The sequence below is a fragment of the Mesoplodon mirus genome (assembly GCF_964341445.2).
Source record: "Mesoplodon mirus genome assembly, chromosome: 8".
Classification (NCBI taxonomy): domain Eukaryota; kingdom Metazoa; phylum Chordata; class Mammalia; order Artiodactyla; family Ziphiidae; genus Mesoplodon; species Mesoplodon mirus.
In genome coordinates, this window is record NC_138984.1 from 6,868,539 (window position 1) to 6,894,914 (window position 26,376).

General features: G+C 45.2%; 1 protein-coding gene across 4 annotated transcripts in view; it reads right to left on the reverse strand.

The window, feature by feature from the left end:
* Window positions 1-1,668: 1,668 nt before the first annotated feature.
* ATG16L1 (autophagy related 16 like 1) overlaps window positions 1,669-26,376 on the reverse strand; it is a 46,110-nt gene continuing 21,402 nt past the window's right edge. For 3 of the 4 annotated variants that reach the window (XM_082630669.1, XM_082630667.1, XM_082630666.1), the window contains 8 exons: window positions 22,449-22,519; window positions 21,701-21,772; window positions 7,847-7,967; window positions 7,475-7,580; window positions 5,177-5,326; window positions 4,986-5,033; window positions 4,034-4,135; window positions 1,669-3,222 (listed from right to left, as the gene is read on the reverse strand). In XM_082630669.1, the coding sequence (XP_082486795.1) occupies window positions 3,129-3,222; window positions 4,034-4,135; window positions 4,986-5,033; window positions 5,177-5,326; window positions 7,475-7,580; window positions 7,847-7,967; window positions 21,701-21,772; window positions 22,449-22,519 (764 nt within the window). In that variant the 3' untranslated portion in view covers window positions 1,669-3,128. Of the gene's footprint in view, window positions 3,223-4,033; window positions 4,136-4,199; window positions 4,337-4,985; window positions 5,034-5,176; window positions 5,327-7,474; window positions 7,581-7,846; window positions 7,968-21,700; window positions 21,773-22,448; window positions 22,520-26,376 lie in introns of those variants that run through there. The other variant, XM_082630668.1, reaches the window with a different exon arrangement.

Sequence of the window (26,376 nt, forward strand, 5' to 3'; positions counted from 1 at the left end):
TGCTCCAGCCAGGCCACCGCCTGAGCTTCAGGTCTACATTTCAAATTGTCTGATTCCCCAAGATCACTGTTGATCATGGTTGTGCTATAGATGTGAAGACACACAATAGCTCTGCACACCTTGGTACACTCCAAACCCTGGAATTTCCCAACAAACACGCCCCTGAGGCCTGGGCTGGCCCCTCCCAGCTGAGAGCAGCTTCATCCATTTGCCCCAGTGTCCCTACAAAATATCCTGTGTGCTGTGATATGAAAGATGCATTGGGGCTTCACAAGATAAAGGTAAAAGTGAATGTGTGTACAGTATGTGCTATAAGAATAAGGCACAGAATTTGATATATCACACTATTTTGGGAAACCACCTAGGGAATATAATTTTTTTTTTTTTTTTTTTTTTTGCGGTATGCAGGCCTCTCACTGTTGTGGCCTCTCCCGTTGCGGAGCACAGGCTCCGGAGGCGCAGGCTCAGCACCATGGCTCACGGGCCCAGCTGCTCCGCGGCATGTGGGATCCTCCCGGACTGGGGCACGAACCCGTGTCCCCTGCATCGGCAGGCGGACTCTCAACCACTGCGCCACCAGGGAAGCCCGGGAAAATAAATTTTAAAAGTCTTTAATTCTCAGCCCGAGATATGCTATTGTCTGGATCAAAGCCCACAACACTTGCAGGGGAGCACGCTAGCTCTAACCAGTCAGGATTCATCTGGGAAATTAAAAACCCCCATGCCCACCTCCCACCCTGATCAATGAAACCAGCAGCACTGGAGGAGGGTCCCAGATGATCTGAGAAAGAGAATGAAGACCATGAGCTGGCTGCAAGCATGTTCCACCCAATGGAAGCCACACCTGTAACCCAGCCTTGGCAGTCAGGTGACCTGAAGAGAGCTTTACAGTATGGATGGATCTCAAACTGAAACATCATTGTTAAGAGCAGAGAGCAGTCGTGCTTCCCTCCAAGGTCAAAAAACAAAAAAACAAAAAAAAAACCAAACAAAAAAACAGGATAATCTGAGGCTACGACAATGTTTACTTTCAGCCTTTTTGAAGAATGAGACTTACCTCCTTGAAGGTGACTGCAACAGGATCCCCACCTTCCACTTTTTGGAGATTGCTGGCTGCCTCTGAGATTCCAGATCATGATGGAATCCTGACTCAAGTTGCTGGGCTACTGTCTGGTAATGGGCTGGACAGGGGTCCTTGGGGGTGGGGGTGGGATATATCAGGGAGACCCTAATTTGTTATGGCACACGGCCACTTGCTAGATATCTGAGCTGCTACGAATAAATCGCTCTTCAATGAGGAAATTCATGCCCCTTCAGCAAAGAAGAGGCCTGGAGGCTGGAAGACACATACAGTTCACTATCAATCCTGTGAACAAAGTCTGCAGCGCAGGGACCGGAAGCTCGTACTGCTGCAGCGTGGAGCAGACCGCACAGCTGCCGAAGTTCCGAAGAGACCCTTTTCTGGTTTCAGTTAAGATTTGCAAATGACGTGAAACTGGAACGCTGACGTTTACAGACGGTAAATGATGAACAATGAGGAAAGGCACGGGGACAGTATTAACCATCACTTACAAATGAATGAATACCAAGAAAACAAATGGAAAAAAAACCCCAGCTTTTTGCCCTTAAGGATAAAGAAGAATAAAATAACTACCAAGAGGCATGGAGTGTGAAAAGTACATAACAGATTTCTTTTTTATTTACAATCAAGTTCTGTTGGGCAACATAATTAAATAAATAAAAGACATGCCCTGGCCTGTGAATTTCAACTCCCCTCAGCACGAGTTCTCTGAACAGCAAACTGAAAAGGGGAGGAGAGGGCAGGGGAAAGGGGAGAACGGAGCCGCCAACGCCATCAGAGGGAGGGCGCAGCCCGTCCTCGCCCTGCTCTAGCCCTCGCTCCCACAGATGTCCAGAGAACAAGTGTGGAAGGAAGAAAATTAAAGTGCGAATGAGTAAGTGATAAAAATATTGGTGTTTCAGTCACTCAAGGAACTAGAATTTTATGAACGAGTAAGATGGCAAAGATAAATGTTTAAAAAAAAAATGCATAGGCCAGTTTCTTCCCGGCCTTACTCGCAAGTCCCGAAATCGAAAGACGGCATTCCCATGCTTCCTGGAATAGGCTTCCTGCACTAAAGCACCGAGGGGGTATTGCACATAGGCTTGGCAAAGGGGCAGCGACCCGGAACTACTGGCTCCAGGGTAATACACTGGAGGCCTCCAATCCCACACCAGCAACTGTAACCCCAGCAGAGCCGGGAAGAAGGGGGCGGCCCACCTTCTGAGAAGCTACAGATGACCCGGGAATACAGTCTTTATTCCCGCAGCTCACCCGCTTCTCTGCTAAAAGGGTCATGCACTTCTTCTCCTACCCACCGCCAGTTTTTTTTTTTTTTTAAACCAAATTGAGATTTATTTCTTGACCAAGAGATAGATATGTAGAACTGGGGGGTGGGGGGGAGGGAGGAAGGAGTTTTGAAGAACAGTTGCTTTCTAAGAACAGTTTAGGAGACCTAAGGAAATTCCAACAGTGATCAGGTGAGATCAGAGGAAGAGCCTCATGATAAAGACACAGACCGGCAGGGGGGACCACAGTCCCACCATCCCTGTGGGCTACCTGAGGGCAGGGGTAATCCCATCTGGGTTTCTGTCAATCCATGATTAAAGCAAGTTCCCTGGGAAAATGACCCCAAGGTGACAGGACATTCATCAGGCCAGAACCGACTTTGGGAGGATGGGAGAAAGCACAGGGGGAGAAGCAACACCTGGTGCAGGGGGCGTCTGCAGCACTGCCGCCCAGGGAAGAAGCCAGCAGGTGCCTGCACTCCCCCGCGCTGAGGTATGCAAGATCAGAGCCAGTAGTGTTTCCCACTTGAATCAAGGCAAGAACCCGAACCTCTGCTGAGCGACCGCAGCGTCAGGTTGTTCTCAGTGTTACGCTTTCAGGCCACGGGACCTCAGCCACGACCCTCGGGAGCCCTGCTCAAAGGCAGGCCACTGCGCCCCACGGCTCAAGCTCTTCTCTGGAGGTCAAATCCACAGCCCAGGCGCCACCTGCCAGGACAGAGCCGTGGGGCCCGCGTGCCCCTCCAGCTTCTGATCCACTCTCTCCTGACGAGGTGCCCTCAGTACTCTGACCACAGCACAGCTTTGCTTCCTTTGTCCACGCTGACAACGTGGGAGCCGGCAGGCGACCAGGCCACGGCGTTGATCGCTGAGCTTCAAAGGGAGAGGTCGGAACATGGGTGAGACGTTTGTGGGCCGAGCGCAGGGCTCCCTCACCATCAGGGCGTCAGGCTTGTCCCAGCGCCCGTTTTACTCGTTGGTGTGGCTCCCACGCACACAGGCGCTTAGAGAGCGAAAGAACTTGGAGGAACCCTGCCTTGATTCTAGGAGGTAGTTTGGAATGAAAGGAGTCAGGCCTTATCAAGTCTACCCTAAGGGAGTAGCTCTGAGTGAAGCAAAGAGCCTCTGACGAGCACCTCAGGGCGACTGGCTGAGGAGCGGGGAAGCAACACCACTGCGAGGGCGGTGAGGGGCGGTCCCGGAGGGCCCTGGGCCTGGGTTCTAAGAGCAGCTGGGCTTGGGGGACACAACAAAGCCGAGAGGAAAAGGGGCCTGGATGAAAGTAAAAAGCACGTGAAAATCGGTGTTTACAAGCAGTCGATTTCCTGAGGAAAGGGGTTTAGAAGGGGGAGGAGGGGAGCCAGAGAGGGAGGAGAGTGGTGAAGGGGCGGGAGGAAGCCAGGAGGTGCCACATGGCGAGATACAACGTGGGGCTCTAACCTTCTCCAGTGGCCGTACCCTAACTGCTCTAGCTGGACCGGTCTGAAATGTAAATGAGCAGGACGCTGCTGTCTGCTGTCCGGGGAGAAAGGCCCCAGCTTCTCTCCACTAACCTGGCTCACAGTAGAGCACGTGAGTGGACACTGCCCTCGTGGGGTAGACTCGGGTCCACACCCAAAGAGGACATGACCCCCGGGATGAAGTCCCAGGCCTGCTCCCCACCTCAGAGGGGCTGACATCTTACCTGTGATGCTTGGAAAGGACCTTCTCCACTTTCCCGGAGAGCACGCTCCAGATGTAGAGAGAGCCCTCGGCCGAGCCCGCTGCCACGTAACTGCCGTCAGGGCTGCAGGACACATAAGACAAGAAACGGCGTCCACCACCCACCCCCAACTCAGCGTCTTCCCGGGCCCCTCCCCAGGAAGTCATGCTTACTCTTCACTTACGAGTCAAACACGTGACCACTCCCGTGTACCCAGAAACCAGAAGATGCTCTTCACAACCGCTTTGGCCAAAGCCGCTTCACCCTATCATCTGGCCTCACCAGCTAATGAAAAATGGTGCCGCTGCATTACTTCTTGGGGCCACAAGTCCCTAAGCATCTCTCAGACTCAAACATAGCACGTAGGGAGGTCAAAGTCAACCCCCAAATGGTGAAGGGTTTCTTTCAGTTGATGGATTGCCTCGTTATATGGTTCAGTGAAAGCAGAAAAGGAAGGAAGCATCGACTGCAGAGAAGCTTCTCCACGATACTGGCACTGACCATGGCAATGTATTTGGGAGAATAGCCATGCGTGGAAGGGAGAACAGGAAAGGGAAACCACCCCCTCTCCAGAGAGCCTATTCTGCTCTGTTCCGGGGGACACCACCCTTCCCAAAAAGCTCTCGAAGAGTTCTTGTGTAAATGAGTAAAGAGAGGGGAACCTGATATACCCAGAACAAACCAACTAGCCATTATTAGCTTTTGAATTGGGATACATTTTCATGCAATCACAGAAGGGGCATTTTAGAAAGGAAGGAAACAGTGACAGTGACCTCTAGGACTTAACGTGCAGCTTCGTTCCTGGACACCTGCGCATGTGGAGGCACTGTACAGATGTAGCTCACTTCCCCAGTGGGAAGATGCCTATGCTCTAACCTTTGAGGCGAACCACGCTGGGGGCACGGGGTGGGACGGGAGGAGCATCACCACTAACCTGAACACAACTCTCGTCCAGTCGGAGCCGCACTTGAAGCCCGGCGCACTGAAACAGACCACAGGGCACCGTTACCCCCCGAGTCCATGCAAACTTGGGATGTGAGGGCAAGTCAGGCTTCTGGCCTTCTCACAACCCTCCGAAAAATCAGCAAGACTCAAATGAAACCCAACCAGAGTGTCTTCAGTTACCTGAATGTCTGTCTGACAGCATTTATTCGTAGGTCAATAATTTTTAGCAGGTCATCTCGGGAGCAGCTGAGGAGTTCAGTTCTTTCTGGGTTTAAGTCCAGGGCAGTAATCTTTCCCAAGAGCTCCATCTCTCGGACAATACTCTCTGATCTACGAAAAAGATGTAAAGTCTGAGAAAACCTAACACAGAAAGGTCAGAACGTCCCCATTTCAACCAGGATGGCATGCCACGGAGAAAAGGAGGAAGGAGAAAAGGCAACTGAACTAGAATGCAATACTCTTCAAGGACGGTGAAAGTGCTCCTGACCCCACACAAATCATCTCAGCCCTGGCTTTTATTATCTTCCCATCAATCGATTCTATCAGTAGTTGTGAGTACTAGAACTCTAAAACTGATAAGGATTAATTTCCTTGCCTGTTTCTGAAATGATACAGTAATTGCCAATCAGAGCTTCTGATCAGCATGAAGTAAGCAGGGCTACTATTTAATTAGTATCACTTCAATTTTATCATTTCAACTTATCCAAAGGGACGTAAACCGCTTTAGCAGGTCCGGGCTGCCTTATATGGACAAATGTGTGGACTCTCCAGGCTTCCTGTCATACAAAATAAAGCTCGGGGACCCTCCAACTCATCCTGGTGACTCCAGATTTGGAACTGGGGCACCCTGGCAACCCCTTCTCCTTCCTTTTCTTCTCCCAGCTTTCCTCTGGGCCGCGGTCCACACCCAGGTCTGTGCTCAGCAGTCCTGGGCTGGGCCCTGTTGGTGATACAGCCAACGGAGCTTGCAGACCCTTCTGGACTCATTCATTCTGTTGTAAACTTTCGATGAAATGATTTCCCACCTCAAACCATAACCAAGTAAGTGAGTTTATCTTACTGTTGCCGCTCCACCTCCCTGGGACTTGGGGTCTTCATCTATCAAATTAGGGGGGAGACCAGGAGGAGCCTTCTAACATCCAGCTTAGCTCTAAAATTCCTTGCTCCCGGTTCAAATGTCTGCCAACCAGTACACCTGAAACTAATCACCAATCACCTACCTCCTAACCAACTGTCCTCATCCTAACAGGACGCCTGTCCCTTCTACTGCCCCCACCTTGGCCCACCAACAGGACTCCAGCTTTCCTCCCCTTTCTGCCACTCCCCCCTCCTTGGGCAGCTCCCTGTTGCTTCACAGGTGGGCTCTGACTAATCCACTCTCATGTCTTCAAAGTCCTTCTGTGAGGACGTCTCATTTCTTCTCCCAGCCAACCTCTCAAAGCTTCTGTTTTTCCAAACGTCTATCAGAAACCTCAAATTTATGTCCTTTTCTGAACATGTTCACTGCATCCTCTTCCTAAATCTGCCATTTATTCTGCATCTTGCTTTACTTCTCTCCTTTCTCACCCTCCACATCCAACTTGTAACAAACCCCGTCCAAATCCCCCCTCCACCGCCTTGAGTTCAGATCCTCAATGCTTTACTCATTTCCCGCTCCCAGTACACCCTTTAAAACTGCCACCAGGGCTTCCCTGGTGGCACAGTGGTTGAGAATCCGCCTGCCGATGCAGGGGACACAGGTTTGTGCCCTGGTCCAGGAAGATCCCACATGCCGCGGAGCGGCTGGGCCCGTGAGCCATGGCTGCTGAGCCTGCGTGTCCGGAGCCTGTGCTCTGCAATGGGAGAGGCCAGAACAGTGAGAGGCCCACGTATCAGAAAAAAAAAAAAAAAAAAAAACTGCTACCAATGTCATCTACCACACTCTCATGAAGCAATCCTTTCCTAAACACCCAACGGCTTATGAGATCAAGGCATCTACCAATGGCGCCCAAAGCCCGCAGCAATCTGGTCCCAACCCAACCTATGAGTCTCATCTGCCCTCGCCTGACTTGCCCTGACAGACTGCCCTGCTCTGGCCTGGAATGTCCCTCAGTGGCTCTTCTGCAACGTGAAGCCTACTCACTTCTCAAGACTCATCTTGAGAGATGGTCCCTAACATCCTTGGACAAGGGCTCCTGGCCCTACTTCAACACACCCTGCAGACTTGTGCGTCTGTCTTCTCGATTACGCGTGAAACCACCTAACAACTTAGTTGTTCATCTGTTTATAAGTACACAGGGCACGCTCAGAGGTGACTGCTGAGTGTGACCGTCTACTTCAGGGTAAAGAATATCAAACTGGGAAGATCATGTGGACTGGAGCTCATTTCTGCCATTTCCAGGGATTTTAAAAACACAACCCCCACACAAGACACCATCACAGTTCTGCCACATACAGACCCTCCCATCTGCCCCCCCACCAAGCTCCTGGGTGTTTTACCGGATGTCCCAGAAACGAATTTTCTTGTCAAAATGTCCACTCATCACACACTGTTCTGTGCAGACAATATCGTTGCAGCTGGATCCCGCAAATACCGTCTTTATGCCTGAAAGAACACCGAACATGAATAATCAAGCAGAGGCCCCTCTGCGGCTGTGCACATAACATTGCTGCACTCTCACCCTAAGTAATCAGAACTACTTATTTAAATGAAGCTTCAAACTTGAAAAACAGTCACTACATCAGTGCCACTCAACATGAGATTGGACTTTCAAAGTTTGTCACACTAAATGCAGGCTTTAATGTGGAAACAAACACCTCTGAGGTTAATATCTAATCGTTCATAGACACAGAGAGACTGAATTTCCTCACAGACTTTGCTGCGTAGATCCCAGAGTTTGAGGGTCCGGTCGTGACTTCCAGAAACAATACGCGCGTTGTCCAGCAGGAACTTGGCAGACAGCACTTTGCCGCTGTGTCCCGTGAGTGTATGCTAAGGGAGAGAACACAACCAGGGTAAACCTCCGGGGCGTCACACGGGGAGAGTCAGTGGCAAAGTGCCAGGGAGCCAGCTTCTCCAAACACCCTGAGGTCTGGTCAGCAACACTCAGACACAAAAGGATGAGTAGCTCAGGGAAAACACCCAGAAAGCCTATCTTTGGGTATTGCCCGGGGTGAGGTATCAAGAGGAAGAGGATAAACCTCCCACCACCAATAAAACTAAAAAAAAAGGTAATGAAAAAATAAATGAAAGATCCAACACCACAGTACAAACGTCACATGACCACGCCCTCAAAATAAGGGAGGAGCAGGCAGAGGACCTGAACAGACATTTTTCCAGAGAAGACATACAGATGGCCAATGGACACATGAAAAGATGCTCAACATCTCCGGGCATCAGGGAAACACCAATCAAAACCACAATAAGATTATCACTGCACACCTGTCAGAACGGCTATTATCAAAAAGACAACAAGTAACAAGTGTTGGTGAGGATGTGGAGAAAAGGGAATCCTCGTACATTGCTGGTGGAAATGTAAGTTGGTGAAGCCACTATAGAAAACAACATGAAGGGTCCTCAAAAAATTAAAAATAGAAACCCCATACGATCTAGCAATTCTACTTCTGGGTATTTTTCCAAAAAAAACAAAACCACTAATTTGAAAAGATATATGCCCCCCTATTTTCATTGTAACATTAATCACAACAGTCAAGATATGGAAGCAACCTAAGGGTCCAATGATAGACGAATGGATAAACACACGGTACATATATACAGTGGACTATAAGTCATAAAAAAGAATGAAATCTTGCCCTCTGTGACAACATGGATGAATGTAGAGGGTATTATGCTAAGTGAAATGAGTCAGACAGAGAAACACAAATACCATATGATTTTACTTATACGTGGAAGCTAAAAAACAAATCAACACCTTACAGAACAGAAAGAGACTCACAGAGAACAAGGTGGTGGTTGTGTGGGGTGGGAGTGGGGGTCTGAGTGAAAAAGGTGAGAGATGAAGAGGTACAAGCTACCAGCTACAAAACGGTCACGGGGATAAAGGTACAGCATGGGGAGTACAGTTAATACTGTAGTAACTTTGGTGACAGGTATAACTAGATTTACCACGGTGATCATTTGGTAATGTATAGAAATAACAAATCACTATGTTGTGCACCTGGAACTAACATAGTATTATAGGTCAATTCTACTGTAATTAAAAAAAAAAGTATATACAAAAACTGTATAATAGGGCTTCCCTGGTGGCACAGTGGTTGAGAGTCCGCCTGCCAATACAAGGGACACGGGTTCGTGTCCCGGTCTGGGAAGATCCCACATACCACGGAGCGGCTGGGCCCGTGAGCCATGGCCGCTGAGCCTGCGTGTCCGGAGCCTGTGCTCCGCAACAGGAGAGGCCACAACAGTGAGAGGCCCGCGTACCGCAAAAAACAAGAAAACAAACCAAAAAAACTGTATAATAAAGTACTCAGTAAAGGCTCTACTACAGAAAGTATACAGAATACAAATAGACAAGATATCATCTGTATTTAGTCTTATTAGCCAATGAAATGGAAAAGAACAATGTATATACTAACGGTATCTAATATTATTAGATTTGTCCTGCCACGTTCATCTTAAATGTTATAGAAAAATAACATGTTTGTCTTCTCCCAAGTGTTTAAAAAATACATGTAGAAATTTCCTGAATCTGTATTCTTTATTGAGGCTAGTCACATTTTAAGCTGTTTATTACACAACTTAAAAGGGGCGGGGGGCAATCAGAGGACCTTCTTGAAATAAGCTCTATTACAGATACCGGTCTGTATTGTTTGCAATTTTCTCTGAGTCTGAATTACATCAAATTACAAAATTTTTAAATCTTGGATTTTACCTATGTCTCTGAAAGTCAGTGTCCTATTTAAAGTCAGAATAGACAGGTTCACCAGAGGCATAATTTATCAATATAAAAGGAAACATCAGGGGCTTCCCTGGTGGTGCAGTGGTTAAGAATCTGCCTGCCAATGTAAGGGACACGGGTTTGAGCCCTGGCCCGGGAAGATCCCACATGCCGTGGAGCAACTAAGCCCGTGCGCCACAACTACTAAGCCTGCGCTCTAGAGCCCACGAGCCACAAGTACTGAGCCCATGTGCCGCAACTACTGAAGCCAGTGCACCTAGAGCCCGTGCTCCACAACAAGAGAAGCCACGACAATGAGAAGCCCGCGCACCGCGACAAAGAGTAGCCCCCGCTTGCTGCAACTAGAGAAAGCCCACACGCAGCAATGAGGACCCAACGCAGCCAAAAAAAAAAAATTCTTAAAAAAATAAAAGGACACATCAGGACTCTTTAAATAAACAATTAAAACTCCTAGGGGTTTTTCAATCAGAGGCCTCAGCTTGAAATGTCAGATCATAACCACAGACACCAGCATTCCCGACAATCAAATCTTTTCGCGACTAGCTGTGAGATGCCAACCACGGCGTCTTTCCTGGGCTGCCGAGCAACGCAGAACTGGGTCACAACCGAGTGTCAGTGCCCTTTGCCCGCCTCAGCACAACTGGAGCCCAATGGGAGAGAGGCGGCTGGGGATGGTGAGGATGCCGCACTTCCCCTACTTTTCAGTATGCATCAACATATTTATGTGTGGAAACTTCAAAGGCTCAGAAGATACTCAGGTATTCACTAATGCTTTCTTTATAATTTTTTTTTTAAAAAGAAAAGGCTTTTTTGGGGTGGGGGGCTGCGCTGCATGGCTTGTGGGACCTTAGTTCCCTGACCAGGAATTGAACCCGGGCCCTCGGCAGCCAAAGTGCAGGGTCCTAACCACTGGAACTCCAGGGAATCTGTCCCCCCCCACCCCCCCAAAAAAGAGCAGCTTTTAAAAGACCCTAATATACTTACTATAACTGTCAACTTACTGGGTTTCAACTCTGACTCCCAAAGCTGAGACCTCACAGTTTAGAGTTAACATTTTAGAAACCAATCTTTCCTCTCTGCTCAGGAGAACAACTCCACTTTAGTACAGGAAGAGAACACTCAGGGCCACATGTACTTCCTCTTTAAGAAGTTTGCACGGATTCTGAGACTCCTTCTTCTCACATTTAAACCTCTCTGAAACTGGAACAGCATCTTACAGTCGCTGCCAGCCAGGTGGCAGCTCTGCTGTGGCTGTGTGACAACCTCCCACTGATCCTTCCGGAAAGATCAAAAAAGTTCCAGCAACAAAGTTTATGCTAAATACAGTATAGGAATAATGCTCAGTATTAATCATTCAATCTGCACAAACCATGGGGAGAGACCAAAAACTTGTGTAGGTACTTCTATTTCATCAAAAAATTCAGTTTTGGGCCTCCCTGGTGGCGCAAGTGGTTGAGAGTCCGCCTGCCGATGCAGGGGATACGGGTTCGTGCCCCGGTCTGGGAGGATCCCATATGCCGCGGAGCGGCTGGGCCCGTGAGCCATGGCCGCTGGGCCTGCGCATCCGGAGCCTGTGCTCCGCAACGGGGGAGGCCACAACAGTGAGAGGCCCGCATACCGCAAAAAAAAAAAAAAAAAATTCAGTTTTGTGTACATGTACTGTTTTCTTTCTTACTATTAATGTAAAAGTAAAATCATGTTTCACAAACATAGGGAGGAAAAGACATTGCCCGCAAATGGGCGATGCAAATGTGCTTGTTTTGCTTACTCTAAATGCACGTTAATATTCTCATATATTTCACGTGAAAACACCCCTACAAATTTATCCACTGCACTTTTAACTTCATAGCACAAGCAGTTTTTCATGTGACAGGAAAATACACGGGCTTTGGGGTCACGCTGTTTGGCGCCTGAACACCCCGGCTCTCTAACGTCTATAAAAGACTAACATCTTCCTCACACTGTTTAGGAGGGTGACCCATGCACAAGGCCCATGGCTGACTGCATTCTTTCTCTTCCTTTCTGCACCACCCTCCTTAAGAGTTTCTGTAATTACTCTATAATAGCTAAACAGTCTCCAAGCAATGAGATTACAATCTAATAGAAATTTCCTTGGCTAGCAGACACCTACATCCCTTTAAAAGTTTCATGATCACAAATGATGCTGCAATGAACATCTATGAGTACACGGCTTTCTTCTGACTTACTTCCTGGAATGAAACTGTTGGATTAATGGACTAAAGGAATGTTTTTATTTCCTGGCTTTTCACATGTGTTACCTTGCTTTTAAAAAAGTCTGGATTTCTGCTTATTTTGTTCTTGGTGAAAACCCAGCCTGACCGGCCCTGCCTGAGGCTGGCTAGTTTCATCTCCATGCTCTCAGTGGTATGGAATTCAGCCTCCTGCAAGCATTCACTTTTATCACATAAAAACTGATTTTTAAGTCATTTTAAGTGGATCAGATTTATTTGAAATTCTTTTACCTATACAGTGTTTTTGAATTTATTCTTAATAGTTAATATTTAACTTCTAACACTACTTTAAGGTTTTTATCTTCCTCTTTAAGAGACGGGGCATGGGTTTTGATGTCACAGCAGCCTGAGTCTCCGAATGGGAAGGCTTAGAGCTCTCTTCCCTCAGGCTCTGCACTGGCTCCCTGGTGCTGCAGGGCAGACCCTAAGGGCCACCCACCATGTAGCAGCTACCATTAACACCAACCAAAGACAACTGACCTCAGAAAAATGCAGAACATGATAAGGAGGTTTCTGAAATAAAAACCATCACCTGAAAGCAAGTCCTCACTGAGGCCACTTCTCCACACCAGCGTTACAGAAGTGAGCAGGATGGCTTCTTCAGCCCAGTTCCTCAGTTTTGCAGTAATCTTTTACAAGTTTTTTTAAAATTTTTAAAAAAATTTATTTTATTTATTTTTGTCTGTGCTGGGTCTTTGTTGCTGTGCGCGGGCTTTCTCTAGTTGCGGAGAGCGGGGGCTACTCTTTGTTGCGGTGCGAGGGCTTTTCTCACTGCAGTCAGTGGATTCTCTTGTTGCAGAGCACGGGGTCTAGGCACGTGGGCTTCAGTAGTTGTGGCTCGAAGGCTCTAGAGCACAGGCTCAGTAGTTGTGGCACACGGGCTTAGTTGCTCTGCGGCACGTGGGATCTTCCCGGACCAGGGCTCGAACCCGTGTCCCTTGCATTGGCAGGCGGATTCTTAACCACTGCGCCACCAGGGAAGTCCCTACATTTTTAAGGGAGTCGAAAACACACTGTATTGAAAGGAGTCCTCTGGAATGGGCCCCTCTCAACACCAGACTATTTCTAGGACAGCTTTACTAAAAGGAATTAAAGCAAGTACTTGACCAGCCACTCCTGCATTCTGGTCTCACCCAACACCACCCACCTCAAGTTGAGGAGACAATGACCAGGGCTTGGATCTTGAGTTTCAGAACATGGATGCCCATCTATGTCCTCCAACATCCTCTGTAAATGAGGGTCTCGGTAGAAGCCAGAGCCTCCTAGACAGGGAGACTACTTACTTCCTGGGCCCTGGTAAGGGTTCATGTGGTTTCTGTGGGAATGGATAACCTGTTAAAAGGGCCTCCTGATCTCCTTCACACATTTACCAAGTGATAGCACACAGCTGTGAGCAGAAGAGAGGCCCTCTGAGCCAGCTGGTCCAGCAAAGGAGGCTACAGCCCTGGCACCAGCCCCTGGCTCGTCAGCACCCACAGCTTGGTGCTCCAGCACCCTCTCCAGTGAGACTCAGCCCACATTTGCAAACCAGCTCATTTGAAAACAGTTACCAACATTATGACCTCTGTCACCCAGGTCTACCTCCGCCTCCAGGGCCTTCTTACTTCAGGCCTAAAAGCTGACGCTTACCTGTTGAGAACTCTTCTACCAATTAAAAATATCCTGCTCAGAACCAACATGGCGGAGTAGAAGGACGTGCTCTCACTCCCTCTTGCGAGAACACCAGAATCACAACTAGCTGCTGGACAGTCACTGACAGAAAGACACTGGAACTCACCAAAAAAGGTACCCCACATCCAAAGACAAAGGAGAAGCCACAATGAGACGGTAGGAGGGGCACAATGACAGTAAAATCAAATCCCGTAACTACTGGGTGGGTGACTCACCGACTGGAAAACACATACCACAGAAGTCCACCCACTGAAGTGAAGGTTCTGAGCCCCGCGTCAGGTTCCAAAACTGGGGGTCCGGCAACGGGAGGAGGAATTCCTAGAGAATCAGACTTTGAAGAGCAACAGTCAGCTCTACCCTCCACCAGTCCCTCCCATTAGGAAACTTGCACAAGCCTCTTAGATAGCCTCATCCACCAGAGGGCAGACAGCAGAAGCAAGAAGAACTACAATCCTGCAGCCTGTGGAACAAAAACCACATTCACAGAAAACCAGACAAGATGAAAAGGCAGAGGGCTATGTACCAGATAAAGGAACAAGATAAAACCCCAGAAAAACAATTAAATGAAGTGGAGATAGGCAACCTTCCAGAAAAAGAATTCAGAATAATGATAGTGAAGATGATCCAGGACCTCGAAAAAGAATGGAGGCAAAGATCGAGAAGATGCAAGAAATGTTTAACAAAGACCTAGAAGAATTAAAGAACAAACAAACAGAGATGATCAATACAATAACTGAAATGAAAACTACACTAGAAGGAATCAGTAGCAGAAGAACTGAGGCAGAAGAATGGATAAGTGACCTGGAAGACAGAATGGTAGAATTCACTGCTGTGGAACAGAATAAAGAAAAAAGAATGAAAAGAAATGAAGACAGCCTAAAAGACCTCTGGGACAACATTAAATGCAAAACATTAGCATTATAGGGGTCCCAGAAGGAGAAGAGAGAAAGGACCTGAGAAAATACATGAAGAGATTACAGTAGAAAACTTCCCTAACATGGGAAAGGAAATAGCCACCCAAGTCCAGGAAGCACAGAGTCCCAGGCAGGATAAACGCAAGGAGAAACACACTGAGACACATAGTAATCAAACTGGCAAAAATTAAAGAAAAATAAAAATTATTGAAAGCAGCAAGGGAAAAACGACAAATAACATACAAGGGAACTCCCATAAGGTTAACAGCTGATTTCTCAGCAGAAACTCTACAAGCAAGAAAGGAGTGGTATGATATACTTAAAGTGATGAAAGGGAAGAGCCTACAACCAAGGTTACTCTACCCAGCAAGGATCTCATTCAGACTCAACTGAGAAATCAAAAGGTTTACAAACAAGCAAAAGCTAAGAAAATTCAGCACCAGCAAACCAGCTCTACAACAAATGCTAAAGGAACTTCTCTAAGTGGGAAACACAAGAGAAGAAAAGCACCTACAAAAACAAACCCAAAACAATTAAGAAAATGGTCATAGGAACATACATATCGATAATTACCTTAAACGTGAATGGATTAAATGCTCCAACCAAAAGACACAGGCTTGCTGAATGGATACAAAAACAAGACCCATCTATATGCTGTCTACAAGAGACCCAGTTCAGGGGCTTCCCTGGTGGTGCAGTGGTTGAGAGTCCGCCTGCTGATGCAGGGGACACGGGTTCGTGCTCCAGTCCGGGAAGAGCCCACATGCCGCGGAGCGGCTGGGCCCGTGAGCTGTGGCCGCTGAGCTCGCGCGTCCGGAGCCTGTGCTCCGCAACGGGAGAAGCCACAAGAGTGAGAGGCCCGCGTACAGCAAAAAAAAAAAAAAAAAAAAAAAAAAAAGAGACCCACTTCAGACCCAGGGACACCTACAGACTGAAAGTGAGGGGATGGAAAAGGATATTCCATGGAAATGGAAATCAAAAGAAAGCTGGAGTAGCAATACTCATATCAGATAAAATAGACTTTAAAATAATGTTACAAGAGACAAGGAAGGACGCTACATATTGACCAAGGGATCAATCCAAGAAGAAGGTATAACAATTATAAATATATATGCACCCAACATAGGAGCACCTCAATATATAAGGCAATTGCTAACAGCTATAAAACAGGAAATCGACCGTAACACAATAATAGTGGGGGACTTTAACACCTCACTTACACCAATGGACAAATCATCCAAAATGAAAATAAGTAAAGAAACAGAAGCTTTAAATGACACAACACACCAGATAGATTTGTTATTCATAGGATATTCCATCCAAAAACAGCAGAGTACACTTTCTTCTCAAGTGCGCACAGAACATTCTCCAGGATAGATCACATCTTGGGTCACAAATCAAGCCTCAGTAAATTTAAGAAAACTGAAATCATATCAAGCATCTTTTCTGACCACAACGCTATGATTTAAGAAATTAATTACAGGGGAAAAAACGTAAAAAACACAAACACATGGAGGCTAAACAATACGTTACTAAATAACCAAGAGATCACTGAAGAAATCAAAATATACCTAGAGACAAATGACAATGAAAACACGACGATCCAAAACCTATGGGATGCAGCAAAAGCAGTTCTAAGAGGGAAGTTTATAGCTATACAAGCCTACATCAAGAATCAAGAAAAATCTCAAATACACAATCTAACCTTACACCTAAAGGAACTAGAGAAAGAAGAACAAACAAAGCCCAAAGTTAGCAGAAGGAAAAAAATCATAAAATCAGAGCAGAAATAAATGAAATAGAAACAAAGAAGACAATAGCAAAGATCAATAAAACTAAAAACTGGTTCTTTGAGAAGATAAACAAAATTGATAAACCATTAGTCAGACTCATCAAGAAAAGAGGAAGAGGACTCAAATCAATAAAATTAGAAATGAAAAAGAAGTTAAAGCAGACACCACAGAAATACAAAGCATCCTAAGAGACTACTACAAGCAACTCTGCCAATAAAATGGACAACATGGAAGAAATGGACAAATTCTTAGAAAGGTATAATCTTCCAAGACTGAACCAGGAAGAAATAGAAAATATGAACAGACCAATCACAAGTAATGAAATTGAAACTGTGATTAAAAATCTTCCAACAAACAGAAGCCCAGGACCAGATGGCTTCACAGGTGAATTCTATCAAACAGTTAGAGAAGAGCTAACACCCATCCCTCTCAAACTCTTCCAAAAAATTGCGGAGGAAGGAACACTCCCAAACTCATTCTAAGAGGCCACTATCATCCTGATACCAAAACCAAAGATACTACAAAAAAAGAAAATTACAGACCAATATCACTGATGAATAGAGATGCAAAAATCCTCAACAAAATACTAGCAAACAAAATCCAACAACACATTAAAAGGATCATACACCATGATCAAGTGGGATTTATCCCAGGGATGCAAGGATTCTTCAATATAGGCAAATCAATCAATGTGATACACCATATTAACAAATTGAAGGATAAAAACCATATGATCATCTCAATAGATGCAGAAAAAGCTTCTGACAAACTTCAACACCCATTTATGATAAGAACTCTCCAAAAAGTGGGTATAGAGGGAACCTGTCTCAATGTAATAAAAGCCATATAGAACAAACCCACAGCAAACATCATTCTCAATGGTGAAAAACTGAAAGCATTTCCTTTAAGATCAGGAACAAGACAAGGATGTCCACTGTCACCACTATTATTCAACATAGTTTTGGAAGTCCTAGCCACGGCAATCAGAGAAGAAAAAGAAATACAAATTGGAAAAGAAGAAGTATAACTGTCACTGTTTGCAGATTACATGATACTGTATAAAGAGAATCCTAAAGATGCCACCAGAAAACTACTAGAGCTAATCAATGAATTTGGTAAAGTTGCAGGATACAAAATTAATGTACAGAAACCTCTTGCATTCCTATACACTAATGATGAAAAATCTGAAAGAGAAATTAAGGAAACACTCCCATTTACCATTGCAACAAAAAGAATAAAATACCTAGGAATAGGGCCTTCCCTGGTGGCGCAGTGGTTGAGAGTCTGCCTGCCGATGCAGGGGACATGGGTTCGTGCCCTGGTCTGGGAAGATCCCACATGCCGCGGAGCGGCTGGGCACATGAGCCATGGCCGCTGAGCCTGAGCATCCGGAGCCTGTGCTCCGCAACGGGAGAGGCCACAGCAGTGAGAGGCCCGCGTACTACAAAAGAAAAAACCAACCAAACCAAAAAAAAACCTAGGAATAAACCTACCTAGGGAGACAAAAGACCTGTATGCAAAATACTATGACACTGATTAAAGAAATTAAAGACGATGCCAACAGATGGAGAGATATATCATGTTGTTGGACTGGAAGAATCAATACTGTGAAAATGACTATACTACCCAAAGCAATCTACAGATTCAATGCAATCCCTATCAAATTACCAATGGAATTTTTTATAGAACTGGAACAAAAAATCTTAAAATTTGTATGGAGACACAAAAGACCCCGAACAGCCAAAGCAGTCTTGAGGGAAAAAAATAGAGCTGGAGGAATCAGACTCCCTGACTTCAGACTATACTACAAAGCTACAGTAATCAAGACAATATAGTACTTGCACAAGAACAGAAACATAGATCAATGGAACAAGATAGAAAGCCCAGAGATAAACCCACACACCTATGGTCAACTAATCTATGACAAAGGAAGCAAAGATATGCAATGGAGAAAAGACAGTCTCTTCAATAAATGGTGCTGGGAAAACTGGACAGCTACATGTAAAAGAATGAAATTAGAACACTCCCTAACACCAAAAATAAACTCAAAATGGATTAGAGACCTAAATGTAAGACCGGTCACTATAAAACTCTTAGAGGAAAACATAGGAGGAACACTCTTAGACATAAATCACAGCAAGATCTTTTTTGATCCACCTCCTAGAGTAATGGAAATAAAAACAAAAATAAACAAATGGGACCTAATGAAACTTCAAAGCTTTTGCACAGCAAAGGAAACCATAAACAAGACGAAAAGACAACCCTCAAAATGGGAGAAAATACTTGCAAACGAATCAACGGACAAAGGGTTAATCTCCGCTCATGCAGCTCAATATTAAAAAAACAAACAACCCAATCCAAAAATGGAAGACAACCTAAATAGACATTTCTCCAAAGAAGACATACAGATGGCCAAGAAGCACATGAAAGGCTGCTCAACATCACTAATCATTAGAGAAATGTACATCAAAACTACAATGAGGTATCACCTCACACCAGTTAGAATGGGCATCATCAGAAAATCTACAAACAACGAATGCTGGAGAGGGTGTGGAGAAAGGGAACCCTCCTGTACTGTTGGTGGGAATGTAAATTGATACAGCCACTATGGAGAACAGTTTGGAGGTTCCTTAAAAAACTAAGAATAGAATTACCATATTATCCAGCAATCCCACTACTGGGCATATACCCAGAGAAAACCATAATTCAAAAAGACACATGATGCACCCCCATGTTCACTGCAGCACTATTTACAATAGCCAGGTCATGGAAGCAACCTAAATACCCATCGACAAATGGATAAAGAAGATGTGGTACATATATAAAATGGAATATTACTCAGCCATAAATGGGAAGGAAATTGGGTCATTTGTAGAGACGTGGATGGATCCAGAGACTGTCATACAGAGTGAAGTAAGTCAGAAAGAGAAAAACAAATATCGTATACTAACGCATATATATGGAAACTAGAAAAATGGTACAGATGAACTGTAGAAATTGTAGGGCAGAAATTGAGACAGATGTAGAGAACAAACGTATGGACACCAAGCGGGGAAAGCGGTGGGGGGGGAGGTGGTGTGATGAATTGGGCGATTGGGATTGACATGTATACACTGATGTGTATAAAACTGATGACTAATAAGGACCTGCTGTATAAAAAATAAAATAAAATAAAATTCAAAAATTAAAATAAAGAAATAGGGCTTCCCTGGTGGCGCAGTGGTTGAGAGTCCGCCTGCCAATGCAGGGGACGTGGGTTTGTGCCCCAGTCCGGGAGGATCCCACATGCTGCGGAGCAGCTGGGCCCGTGAGCCATGGCTGCTGAGCCTGTGCGTCCAGAGCCTGTGCTCCGCAACGGGAGAGGCCACAACAGTGAGAGGCCCGTGTACCGCCAAAAATCAATCAATCAATCAATAAAAAAGAAAGAAAGAAAGAAAGATAGAAAAAAATATGTATCATCCTGCACTCAACTCCTTGCTTTACTCCTCTAAGGGCCTAAAATGTAAGGAAGGCTGTATGTCACTCTTCACTAATTACACAGTTTTACTGTATCTCAGTCTAGAATAATCCAGGCCAACTGAACACAGGAAAGAGCACAGGACTCAATCCAAAGTCTCATGTTTCTATTTGTTAACTGTGTGACCTCAGGCAATTCTGTGGGCTTAGCTGAACCTCAGTTTCCCCATCTACCTACCTCACCTGCATCCCCCTGAGGATTAAAAGCAGTAACGTATATAATATACCCGACTACTGGGTGAAACACAGAAACCACTCAGGTAAAAGCCCCTTTCCTTTAGGAAAAATAATGACTGCAGAAGTATTCAACCCCATCTTAAATTTCTGCTAAGCAACTGATGGGTACATAGAGAAGGCATGCCACAGGCTGGACTGTAACACTGCCAGGAGAACAGTCTAGGCTGTTACATGGAACTTTTTCCATGCTTACGGTGCAGGACTACAGGGCTTCAACTGAGAACTCGTTCAAGCATTTGAACAGATGTGTATTGTTGCTTAAGAGGAGTCCAGCCCTGCCTGCAGGAATCCACCTCCCTGTTCCTTCCTTGCAACAAGAACACCAGGCAGGCCCTTCAGCTTTCAGGAGAGAACATAACCTTTGTCATCCTCACATCTCATGCTTTGCACGTGGATCCTCTTTCAACTAAGAATCAAGAATTACCACCCTTTAGGTATTAGCTAGCATCTAACACTGGCCATTTTCCACACAGCTCCTTCAAGAAAATGGAAAGCCCAAGTGATAAGTGAACTGTGTGTTTCTAACTATTCTTCTAGCTGCATCCCTGCACCATCGAATCAGACCGTCAGAAACTACCTAATGGACCACTTCTATTGCAGCTCCCCACCTCCCTGTAGATTTATCTTTATGAAGTTCATCTTAACATCATGCTCTCTGTTTTTCATGTGGGTTGACACAGAAGTTTGTGTCAAGCTTTTTTTTGCGGGTAAAATGCCTACCAATGACAAGTAAATCCGCCACCTTATCTTTCAGTAGCCTTTATTTAATGAGCTCATGTGAAGGTTGCTTCAAGCTTAAGAGAAAAACATGTCTCTAAATTAAGCTATGTCTTCTATTAGAACAAAAGTGATATACCATCTAATTTTTGTCTTTGTCTTGGAATCCAAGAGTCTTCTTGGTAGGTTTGGGTTCAGATGCAGATTTCATCAACATCTGATCCCACTGTTTTTGCTTTCCCATACACCTGTTTCCTGGCTTTGAGCTGTTTTCTCTCTCTCATAAGTATACCCACATGTACTTCTATAGCCTACTTTCCAGTTCTACTTTGTGAGGCGATTTAGTCTTGGGGTGCTTAAGAAACACAAATTATACTCCGGTGGTAAATAGCTGAAGATAAGCTAAAACTGACACCTACCAAAAAAATTTAGTTTTTATGAACAGGAGTGTCCCAAGTCTTTCATGGAAACGTGATGGTTTCCTATTGCAAATATTCTGCAACTGAATACTGGACAAAGTAAGAATGTAAAGTGGAAACATCAATTTTCCTAAGGAGGAAAGGAAAGGGCAGGGGCATTCAAGTATGATTTTCAGGACAACACACAATTCTCCTAATCAATCCACCTGCCATTTCCTACACCATGTGACTGGTAAGCAACCACATGAAGTTTGGAGATTACATTAACTTTCCTAACTGGGTCTTACCCGTAACCGATAGTCATCCACAGTCCAGATGCGGCTTGCAAAATCATTTGACGCTGCTAAGAGGTAAGATCCCTACAGCAATAAAGGGGAGGAGAAGAAATGTTAGCCAAAATAGAAGAACTCAGTTCACATGATACAAATTCCCCGATAATCAAGCCCAAGAAGGTTTAGATGCCTATAACTATACACCTGAGCTGAATACCGCTATAAACAGCATTCTGTTAATTTATCAAAATCCCCGTTAAGTTCAGGCCTTTCTCCCGAGCCTGCTCGACCTCCCCTGTAGGCTGTGGATACCTCCAGCTCAAAATGGAATTCCTCCTCCTGTGTTCACTCCCCACCACCTCCCACCTTCAGTAACAGCAAGTACTAATTCTCTGCACCTCTCCAAGTCCAAGAGCTCAGAACCACCGACTCTCCCCAGCCACACCTCCCAACTGCCCCCGTTGGAGACTGCTCGACTCTGGCGCTTCTCGCTAGACCCTCTCCTCTCCACCTGCACTGCCTTGGCCCAAACCGGGGCCTTTATCAAGTCTGGCGACTGCCTTGCTGGGGTATCCCAGACCTGTCTCCCCTACCCAGTCTTCAACACGGTCGTGATCAGCACAGAATTTATAATCTACCTACATCCTTCTCTAACATAAAGACAGAAAATAGCAGAGAAACCAGGTAAGTTTTTAAATTTCAAGAACCAGATGTTTAAAATTGTTTCTAAACTCACCCATTTCCATGGCTATTAAGTACTTACAGCACTATCAAATTCAATGCTTGTAATTCCTGCATTACTGCCGGACAGGGAACCCTTGAACTCACATTTGTCTGCATAAAAACAAAGGTTAAGAAAGGAAGGTTTAAAAAAAAAAAAAACGATGGCAAATCCAACATATCAATTAAAATGAGGCACTTGAAACACAATGGAAGCCAATTAATTACATGGTCAAAAACAGCTTTCCTGCATCTTTACAGAATCAAGTAGCAGGACAAATGGAATAATGAGACCAAAATATCCAGCTGGTCAGTTCCAAGAGCAATGGATGTACAAGTGGGTGCAGAGCCCAACATTTTCCTGTGGGTTCTTACGCTGTTCAAGAAATTCAGTGTCATCAATTTCCTTTACAAAAGATAAGTGCAGGAATTTATTTTTTTGTTGTTGTTGTTTTTTTTTGCGGTACGCGGGCCTCTCACTGTCGTGGCCTCTCCCGTTGCAGAGCACAGGCTCGGGACGCGCAGGCTCAGCGGCCATGGCTCACAGGCCCAGCCGCTCCGCGGCATGTGGGATCTTCACGGACTAGGGCACGAACCCGTGTCCCCTGCATCAGCAGGCGGACTCTCAACCACTGTGCCACCAGGGAAGCCCCAAGTGCAGGAATTTAAAAACATGTCAATTGACCCTAGAGACCAAGTTTGTTATTTTTCAGTAAAATTTTCTACTTTACATAAATACATCTTTGGGTTTGATCAATATTTGCCAACTTAACTATCACTTTCGTAGAACGTGACCATTAGAATTTTAGAACCCAAGTACGAAAAGAAATTTCTACTTACATAAACTGGCTAGTCCTCAGAATTCCAGTAAAGCTAGTTTGGAGTTTCGGGAATCTATCTGTTCACTCTATATACATGAACCTAAGGTTCTGGCAATCCAACCGCCTGCCAGGGCTCCCCCCTCCCTCTGCAGAGTCTCCTTCACCAAGAGGCCCATCCATATACCCCCGGGCTCTGTTTTCAAACAGCTTTGGCCACCCGCAATGAAACTTTAAAGATGAGAGTATGAGTCTCAATGATGATGTGATTCAGTTTCCTTTTTAAAGGGTATCTTAAGGATAACCTATATAGACAAGCCAGAAAAACAATTAGGGAATCATTCAAATCAACCTCATAAAATAGGAGCGCAGAATAGTATACATTTCAATTAACAGCCTTTTCTCTTAGGACTTCTAGATGCTAATAATAATGATATAAATACTGGTTTGGGGACTTCCCTGGTGGTCCAGTGGTTAACACTCCATGCTCTCAATGCAGGGGCCCGGGTTCGATCCCTGGTCAGGAAACTAGATCCCTCGTGCCGCAGCTAAGAGTTCGCATGCCACAGCGAAGATCCCGCGTACCACAACCAAGACCCAGCACAGCCAAACAAATAAATAAACATATATATATAAAAAATACTGGTTTGGAGCTGTCAAATACATTTAGGGCCAGGACTATTAACCTGGTGGATGAACCCCTGAATTAATTTGCAAAATATGGCACATTTAATGCCTTTCCCTGGATCCTAGCTTTCATTAGATTTTCACAAGTCAAAAAAAGGCCAACACCTACTAATTTAGGACTTTATTTAGATTAGATCTTTATAGACAAAAATATTACTGCAAATTCCAGAAGATCTCTCTTTGGCTTATGCCTAAAACAGTGGTCTATTTGTTTGGCAGGTGACAAAGTGCCAAAATGTAAGAAATGATCAGTAAGTGCTAGTCTACACAAGAGATTGATCTGAAAAGACCAAAGATCTTATTAAAATCTCTATCTAGAAGGCACTGGGGAGACTATGTCAAGAGCATTTATATAATTCCCAGCAGAGCTGCTGCTTTTGATAGAATGAGCAAAGACAGGTGTTCCTACTGGATGCAAAGTGGTGGAAGGGTAAAAAAGAGGACCCCTGAACTACTTCATAAAAGGCCTCTTGGACTTGGTCTCTTCCAAGACTCAGTAAATATTAGCCAAGGGGGAAAAATTATAGGCCAAGTAAGCCATTTGTGAAGGAAAGATCCTATAATTAGGACACGACTGATATTTGTTCCTGAAAACTATAAAAAATGCTGCCAGACACTATGTTATTTCTGTAGACCTAGTAGAAAGTTTTCATTTTATTAACACAAATTATGTTCTGGCACAAATTATGTCAGTATTAATTTTGGTTAGTGTTTACTTCCTCTTTAGCAGCAGAAAGGTAACACTATTACTAATCCCTGGTATCTTTAATTTTCTTATAGGTGTTTTTACTGACCAAGGAGTAAAACGAAAGTATTTCTAGTGCTATCTGTATTTAATTGCAAGGCATAATCAAAACAGACTGTGTAGATTTTTATCACAAAATCTCTATTCTTTTTTTAACTTAATTAATTAATTAATTAATTTTTGGCTGCATTGGGTCTTCATTGCTGCATGTGGGCTTTGTCTAGCTGTGGCGAGCAGGCCCTACTCTTCGTTGCGGTGCGCAGGCTTCTAATTGTGGTAGCTTCTCTTTTCCTCAGTGTTTTTTTTTTTTTTTTTTTTTTTGCGGTACGCAGGCCTCTCACTGTTGTGGCCTCTCCCATTGCGGAGCACAGGCTCCGGACGTGCAGGTCCAGCGGCCATGGCTCACGGGCCCAGCCGCTCCGTGGCACGTGGGATCCTCCTGGACTGGGGCACAAACCTGCGTCCCCTGCATCGGCAGGCGGACTCTCAACCACTGCGCCACCAGGGAAGCCCTGTGGTAGCTTCTCTTGATGCGGAGCACAGGCTCCAGGCCCACAGGCTTCAGGAGTCGTGGCTCGTGGGCTCTAGGCGCGCAGGCTCAATAGTTGTGGTGCACGGGCTTAGCTGCTCCGCAGCGTGTGGGACCTTCCCAGACCAGGGCTCGAACCCATGTCCCCGGCACTGGCAGGCAGACTCTTAACCACTGCATCACCAGGGAAGCCCCAAATTTCTATTCTTATGATATGGTTTTATTGTTTTGTAAGTTTCAGCAATTACCATTCATAAGGTGTTTCTGGGTAAAACGGCACAAATTTTGATGGGTTTCAAATAGCTCTAACTGCCAGGGATTTAAGTACTGAGTCATTTTCATGAAAATCAAAGGCCAGGGTAGACAAATTGGGTGCTTTATATGACAACGTGTTCCAGCAAAGGGATCAGTAGATTGCTCTCGCTCTAAATACATCAGCAGTAGTAACACAGGGACTTTCCTGGGAAGCCCTGCTCCACAAGAGAAGCCACCGCAATGAGAAGCCCGCGCACCACAACAAAGAGTAGCCCCTGCTCTCCACAACTAGAGAAAGCCCATGGGTAGCAATGAAGACCCAATGCAGCCAAAAATCAATCAATCAATCAATTTATATATAAAAAAAGTAGTAGTAACACACATGCTTCTTCAGCAGGTCTATAGCTCAGAGGAGGCTGTTTTGGAAAAAGCAAGGCATCTACAGTCTTAACACTCAAGCTCAGGTCCCAGGTTCCACGACTCCCTGTCCACGTGAATCAACCATGTAAATCAAGTCGTGTCTCTGAGTTTTCATCTGTCAAACAGGGGTGATACCCACCTAACGGCACAGGGCTATTGTGAGGATCAGAGGAAATAAAGTAGAGAAAGGTATGATGGTGCTATTTATTGTTGGAGAGTGAGCATGTATGTGCTGCAAGTATGGAAACCGGACAAAGTGGTTCCTATAAAACCCTTCAGTCTATCCTTTGACCTTGCCTAATTACTATTTTTTGGTTGTGCTGTGTGGCTTGTGGGATCTTGGTTCCCTGACCAGGGAATGAACTCGGGCCCTTGGCAGTGAAAGCCCGGAGTCCTAACCCCTGGACTTCCAGGGAAATTCCCCGACCTTGCTTACTAAAAATACATGTATATTTAACTGAATATCAAAATGTTGAAAGTGGGCTATGCCCATGTTCAGGATTCTGGGAGAGGGTTT